This window comes from Scyliorhinus torazame, chromosome 12 (assembly GCF_047496885.1).
Source record: "Scyliorhinus torazame isolate Kashiwa2021f chromosome 12, sScyTor2.1, whole genome shotgun sequence".
Classification (NCBI taxonomy): Eukaryota; Metazoa; Chordata; class Chondrichthyes; order Carcharhiniformes; family Scyliorhinidae; genus Scyliorhinus; species Scyliorhinus torazame.
The window spans coordinates 118,159,888-118,167,542 of record NC_092718.1 but is presented as its reverse complement, the minus strand read 5'-3'; the positions used below and the strand labels follow the sequence as shown (position 1 = coordinate 118,167,542).

At 46.0% G+C, this 7,655-nt stretch overlaps 1 protein-coding gene across 1 annotated transcript; it reads left to right on the top strand.

Moving 5' to 3' along the window:
• Window positions 1–346: 346 nt before the first annotated feature.
• On the top strand, window positions 347–6,256 carry LOC140386604 (uncharacterized). Its single transcript, XM_072469078.1, has 2 exons — window positions 347–2,683; window positions 3,995–6,256. Exon 2 carries the CDS (start codon window positions 4,083–4,085, stop codon window positions 5,193–5,195), a length of 1,113 nt encoding a protein of 370 aa, XP_072325179.1. The 5' UTR covers window positions 347–2,683; window positions 3,995–4,082; the 3' UTR covers window positions 5,196–6,256.
• Window positions 6,257–7,655: the final 1,399 nt, after the last annotated feature.

Below are 7,655 nucleotides of genomic sequence, written 5' to 3'. Positions count from 1 at the left end.
TTCTTAATATCAACCTGTTCGAGTCTATTAACCCGGTTCACGCTGTTCTCATGAGGAACAAGGTCTCTCAGTAGTGAATACTGATACATAATATTCATTTCGTGCCTCCCCTACCTCCTCAGACTCTCGGCACAAGTTCCCTCCATGATGCTTAATCTACCCTACTCTCACTCTGATCATCCTCTTATTTCTCACATAAGTGTAGAACGCCTTGGGGTTTTCCGTAACCCTTCCCGCCAGCACTTGTTATGCCCAATTCCAGCTCTGCCAAGTCCATTTGTGAGTTCCCACCGGGCTATCTTGTCACCCTTTAGAGCCGTGACAGGTCCTTGTGACGAATGTGATATAAAATAGTTACTTTAGAGTTACTAGTTAATGTAATGTAGAAATAAGCCACTTTGATTTTTGCAGTTAGGGACAAAGGAATTTGAGACCGCATGGAAAAAGCAGGAAGAGGTGTGTCTATGAGAGTGAGACTGCATTGATAGGGACCAGAGAAAGGGATTGGAAGTGAGCCAATCAGAATGGATTAAACAGGTCAGGAGGGACCTAGGCTGACCTATGTCCGTCGAGTATGTGAAACTTGATACCATTTGAACTGATTTTGCAGAGATCCCTTTGTCTGTTAGTTCAGTCGTTTTCTGGAGTGTAAGAGGCTGGATGTCCTGTTACATTTCTGTAAGATGATTCAAGCTTGCAAGCTAAATAAATAACTTCTGTTTACGTGCGAATCCGTCTCAACTTTTATTGAGGCCAGACTGACAGAGAAAGAAATTTGGAGATCAACATTTGGTGCCGAAAACCGGGATTTCTCAGGGCGATCCTGTTCCAACTGCGAAATCAGAATTCGACTGATTATGAACAGGAGGACGGGAACAAAGGGCCCTCAATGTAGAAATGGAAAACGACCAGCATTGATTGTTCCCCTCTTCTTATCGTCTGATTAGTCTGGTCACTCGCGGTTGGCACAGAAAGACCGCCTCGACGAAATCACAGGTCAGTCTGGGGATTAGCACTTTAATTGATGGGATTTCATATTGTTGTTTCGGCTTGGGTTAGGGTTTTGGGCTGATGGGACTTTAAATAATAAAGGTTCAGTCTATTATTAGGGTTCAGAGGCTGATGTGACTTAAATAATAAAGGTTCAGTCTATTATCGGGGTTCAGAGGCTGATGTGACTTAAATAATAAAGGTTCAGTCTATTATTAGGGTTCAGAGGCTGATGGGACTTTAAATAATAAAGGTTCAGTCTATTATATGGGTTCAGGGGCTGATGGGACTTCAATAGATGGGGGTTCAGTCCAGTATAACTGTTTTTAAATCTGAAGATGGTTCAACTCTATGTGTGAGTGTTTTAAATATATAGTTGATTAAGCTAAAATTGTCTCCTTGGACTGTAAAGTTCCGAGGTCTAGTTGAGATTGTGAGGTTGAAGCAGAAGTCTCTCAAAGGGTTAACAGCAGCAGGCGGAGTTGAAAACAGACAGTGCTTCTCACTCAGGCCTTGAGATAACAGTCTGCAGTGTAATCGGATACCTTTCCTTTGAGTCAGTGAACACCACCAAAGTTACGTTTTGAATTAATTAAAGGAAACCAGTGGGTTTCTCCACCTCTTTGATAAAAGTTATTATTTTCGAAAGCAATTGATTGAAATTGCCAGAATCTTAAATTTTACTTACTTGAAGTAAGGTTTATCTCATTTTATCTGGAGATTAATAGAAACTTAAAGAAGATCATGGACACCATTTTAAAAAGTGTCAATCTGGAGATGATAATTGATTTTGCTAATACTTATGATAGTTGATTTTGCTAATACTTATGTGTATGTAACAGAAAAAAAACTTGTTAAAAGAAAAAATTGTTAAGATAAAGAAATAATTAAGTTGTAAATGTTATACAAGTTTGTGTTAAGCAAATTGTAAATTTAGTTCTGAGTTGAGATCAGAGCTAAGCTTGCAAGTTGCAGTAATTCAATTTGAATTTTCAAACATTTTTAAGTTTTAAAAAAAAGAGAGCAAATAGAGAAAAGAAGGACACAGATCTTGAATGCGTTGAATAGCACATTTCAAAGGCCCATAAATCTTTCTGTTATCTTAGACCTAAAACCTAGGAAGATTGATGAGCCATAGGAATGTCTGGGGCGTTTTAATGAAATCTACCGGGGGCAGTCAGGCGATTTGCTGTATCAAACTGGTCAGAATTCCCCTCAATACTGTGCTATGTTAATGCATTGCCTACCACCTTCTGTGGTTACTGCTGTGAAATGTAATAACATGAATTGGACAGAGAACGACCCTTCCCAGATGGCAAGGGCAGTCAGATTTTACTGAAAGGAGGGTGTAGGCCAAGAAGGAGGCTCAGTTACAAAGGTTAAGACTGAGTATGTAATGAAAAAGGATGATCTGCGATCCCAACAAGCGGCAGAAATGGTAGTTTACCAGCAGGAGCTCCAATATAGTGACTTTGGGTGGGTGGATCAGCGAAGAGGAGGATGAGACAACAGTGCTATATTTCTATCACCCCCCAGTGGTGGACGTTAGACATTGAACAGCCACTATCACTGCATCACGTTACCCTGGCCTATGACAGAACTGGACGAAACAGGGAGTTGGAGGACAAATACCGGCCATTACTTGAGACCGAATGGCCAGTCAAGGTTACAGCCACAGTCACGGGAAAAGAAGGTACAGCCGATTTTGTTACAATATCACCACATTTATGGCCACAGTCAGCTTCGGTAAGCCCTCATATTACACGTCAGGTCCATGACCAGTACCATGCCAGGGATATGGGGCGAATGGTCAGCATCTTACCACAGCTCGTCAGAATAGGTATGAGATATACCTTTTGAACAATCCACGTCTGACATTTAAATACTGTACCACTATCAATCCAGCCTGTTTTCTTAGTGGTCCCCCTGTCCATGAAGACGCACCTGGCCACGACTGTTCAGCCTTGATTCAGGAAACTACCACAATAAGGGGCGATTTGAGTGACATTTCGTCAGAACAACCTGACATGATTATGTGTGGTCAAATATCCCACCGGGGTTTAGTTAATGACCTACTGCAGGCCCTCCTTCTGCCAGTGCACATTTATTAAATGCGCTGCCCACACGAATGGTACAACCCCAGTTGACGTTGGTAATGAACGAGCAGATTGTGCAGCGCGCACAGCCGCACAAATTCAGCAAGTGATGGTGCCTAAAATGTTAAGTCAGACTAAACGATCTACTATGAATGTGTCTGCTTCTGACAAGCCAATGCCAGACGTCATAAGGTTACAGGAGGACGCTCCTGAGAGTGATAAACAAATGTGGAAACGGTTAGGTTGTACATATGATTCTGTTTCCTCTTTATGGACCACGCCTGCACATCAGACTTGTATGTCTGATGTACTGGCTTTATGGGTCATCGAATGTGTACACTTTGCAACTCATTGTGGGGCTCGGGGGACTAGTGATTTGTTGCTGGACACTTGGTGGCACCCTAAAATGCAGGGGTTGGCCCAAAGTATCAGTAATCGGTGTTTGATTTGTCAGCAATATAACACCGGAAAAGGTATCCCTTGTGGGAAAGGGCAAACCCCGTTGCCCAGTGGTCCCTTTGAGACGCTCCAAATGGATTACATTGAGTTGGAAAGGTGTCAATGTTACAAATATGTTTTGGTCATTGTGGATGTGTTCAGCAGATGGGTCGAGGCGTATCCGACTATCTATAGTAATGCTGCTACTGTGGTTAAAGTCTTGATGAGGGAAATCATTCCCCGGTACGGTATACCAGCTCAGTTAAGTTCTGATAATGGGCCTCATTTTATTGGACAAATTAACAAGGAGTTTTGCTCCCAGTTGGGCATACGCCAGCAGTTACACTGTGCTTACAGACCGCAGGCAGCCGGGGTGGTTGAGAGACACAATCAGACCCTCAAAACTAAAAAAATTGAGTCCATCTCCACTACTGTAAAAGGTCGGATACTAACCTGCCTCCCTTCTCCAGTGCTATTTTACAGGTGTGGAGCATGATGGAGTAGCTACGCATCGTCTGTCTGATATTTGGCCTCACTTCGCTTGGCGTGTTATTGGCGATGGACATGGAAAAGGGGAATATTATGTATCTGTGTAGCCCCAACCAATCTACAAGGATACATCACCTATGCACAGGTGATGTTCTTCACTGCCCCCATATACGAGGACATGGTATCGACTCATGGAAGGTCATCAAAGTTAAGGAGAATGCGGGAGTCATGAAGCAGCTGCACCGGTCCCGGCGATGGGAAGGGAACATTATATGGACATTGCCTTGTTTTTGGAATACATGTAAATTTGATTTTGGATGTGTTAAACGTGGTACAATAAAGGTAACATCAGGCTGTCAGAAGAGTGTAGGAAGAGACCATGAGAAAGAGAAAGGGACTAGAGAGAGGACGGGGCGTGTGAGAAGGGAAGTACAGCTAGAACGTAGGTTACCGGGAGATGCACTTAAGTTAATTAAAGGCCAAACTGAGGAAAACCCGGGTAGTATGAATCTCTTCTACCAGATTTACCACCGTCTGTATGGCCAGGGACGGGTTGTCTGCTACCCAAACCCCGCAGCGGTGTCTAGGTTATTTTCTGTTTCACCGCTTTGGGGCACTCCCCAAACGGTGGTTCATTGTCAGCGTTCCGAGCCATTGCCCGAGCACGTCACTCTTCCTTACGATCCGGATTCAGCACCACCGGCTATTTGCCTTCCCCTCCCTCGGGATAATTCCCATTCACAGTACGATAGGCTGCGACGGTGGAGGGCGTACATACCTAGCCACTTCACTCCCAATAGGGATTCCCGGTCGTACGAGAATTGCTTCAGCAGTGAAGGGTACGGCTGTTTGCTGGTAGAGGTGGACACAAATATGACATGTCTGTTTCCCACCTGTACGGACAGGAGGTGCCATACCACCCAGGCGTCTGGCCAATGCGTTTGTTATAGCACCACTTGCGCTCCATTGAACGCTGGCCTCCAGCTCCTTTGTGGCTGGGCGAATGTCTCTCATATCACTGTTGGGAATAGGGCTTTCTGCATTGCTGGGCGGCCCGAATGGGCATTTCAAAATTGGATAAACTGGGCTACTGGGAGGTCCTTACGCAACCGATATGCTGATTGTGATGCTAGTCTCCACACGGAACAAGGATCAGTTAGCACGCCGGGCAGTCTCTGCTGAATTTTGCGAGAACTGGAAAAAACCTCAGGTTCTTGCACCCAACCGGGGCCACTCAGCCGGGTGGGGCATTCTGAGCGTCTTGACACTGGGAGGTGTGGGGGGTTCCTTGGCTGTTAGTGATCGGAATTATTTTATTTGCGGCCTTACCATCTTGGGAAATGAAACCTTGGGAGCCCTCGGGGCAATAACCAAGGAGTTGTCTCAGCTACGGTTGTTTGCAATGCAGAACCGGTATGCTCTTGACTATCTTCTGGCCCGTGAGGGTGGGGTATGCGCCATAGTACAGGGCAAGTGGATCATGGGTGTTCAAGACTTGACCGCTAACATCACTAAATTTATGGATCGCATACGGGATCACTTGGACGGGATGCAGGATCCTGGCTCTTGGGGTAACTGGGGATTTGGAGGATGGAAGGACTGGTTGATAAATATGGCCATGTATCTAGTGGTAGCTATCGGCTGCATCTTTGTGGGCCTGGCCATCCTTAAATGTGTGATGGGTAGAATGCTGGGTGCACTAGATCAGATCACCGCCCCAATCACCGAGAAAAAAAATTTAACTGTTAAAATCCATGAGGGTGAGGCAGATGAAGGGGGGCTAAGACAGGAATTGGAAATGCAGCGACGAATCTTTTTAGATGAGGAACCGTAGCTATAGATTGGATAGTTCGGTTATCATGGAATGATAAAAGGAGGGAATGACGAATGTGATATAAAATAGTTACTTTAGAGTTACTAGTTAATGTAATGTAGAAATAAGCCACTTTGATTTTTGCAGTTAGGGACAAAGGAATTTGAGACCGCATGGAAAAAGCAGGAAGAGGTGTGTCTATGAGAGTGAGACTGCATTGATAGGGGCCAGAGAAAGGGATTGGAAGTGAGCCAATCAGAATGGATTAAACAGGTCAGGAGGGACCTAGGCTGACCTATGTCCGTCGAGTATGTGAAACTTGATACCATTTGAACTGATTTTGCAGAGATCCCTTTGTCTGTTAGTTCAGTCGTTTTCTGGAGTGTAAGAGGCTGGATGTCCTGTTACATTTCTGTAAGATGATTCAAGCTTGAAAGCTAAATAAATAACTTCTGTTTACGTGCGAATCCGTCTCAACTTTTATTGAGGCCAGACTGACAGAGAAAGAAATTTGGAGATCAACACTTGCTTCCTCAGACGTACATAAGCCTCCTTCTTCCGGGCGACCAGAAGCTCCATTTCTCTTGTCATCCAAGGTTACTTCACCTTACCATTGTTTCCGTGTCTCAGTGGGGCAAGGCAAATCAGTACTTGTAGCAAGTGCTCCGTAAACAACCACCAGATTACCGTTGTGCATTTCCCCCAAAACAACTCTTTCCAATTTATGCTCCTCAGCGCCTGCGTAATTACAGTATATTTTCCCCTCCGTCAATTAAATACCTTCCCATACTGTTTGTTCAAACCACTCTCCATGATTATGGTAAAGGTCAAAGAGGTGTGGCAACAGTGGTCAGCTCTTGAATCTGAAGTACAGATTGCTTTATCAGACGAATTGCCCTGCAAGCACGAAAACTGAACCCCGCAGACCGGTGAATCCTGGCCACACTCACTTTAGTGAATGTACCCCTTAATATGCTGCATTAAACAACATTCTGAGGCAGGAGGTCATACCTGCCTTCTTACAGTAGCAGCCCTAGATAGGAGGCTGGCTGTTTGGGAATAAGAGGTATCCGCTGAGGATCTGGGAAATGATGCCAGGCAGGAGACTGGGGTCCGAAGCGGAGACCCGGTATATCGAGACCCATGCAACCATTCGGGTTCTCACTACACTGAGCAGTGCATTGGTCTCCTCAAGATGCGGTTCCGTCGCCTCGACCGCTCTGGTGTTGCCCTGCAGTACACCGCCCGCAATGTTGTGATCTGCTGTGTCCTCCACAATCCGTAACAGCAGCGCGGCGACGAACTGTAGGTTGGTGACGAGGAACCATTGGCCACCTCCGAGGAGGAATGTTAGTACTAAGACGAGGAGGATGACGACGCGCAGGACCAGCAGTGGCTGGTCGACGAAGATGGCGAGCAACCTAAGGCAAAGCCGGAGGCAGCAATACAGTCAGCAGCGTTGATTGTCCTGAAAACCGAGGGGGGCAGTTAATACTCGCCTATTCACCGAGGGCGTGGCCTGGTCTATCATCGCAACCGTACTGACACACCACTGCCAATTCCTACCACCACATCTCGGTGTCGTCCCAGCATAACATCAGAGGTGGAGACAGGCAGCCTGTTAACTCTTCCCGTCGCATTTGTTGCACCGGGCGGGCGTCTTCTGGGGGCACAGGTGCCGGAGGGTGCCGGCTCACCTGTTGCCGACACATACACAGCCATGCCACCATGTCCCTTGTGCTGACGCAGAGAAGCGGCTTCATCAGACTGGTGGAATTCGATGGAGCTGCTGGCCACCGTCGGAGCCCCATGACACGGGTCCGGGTTTG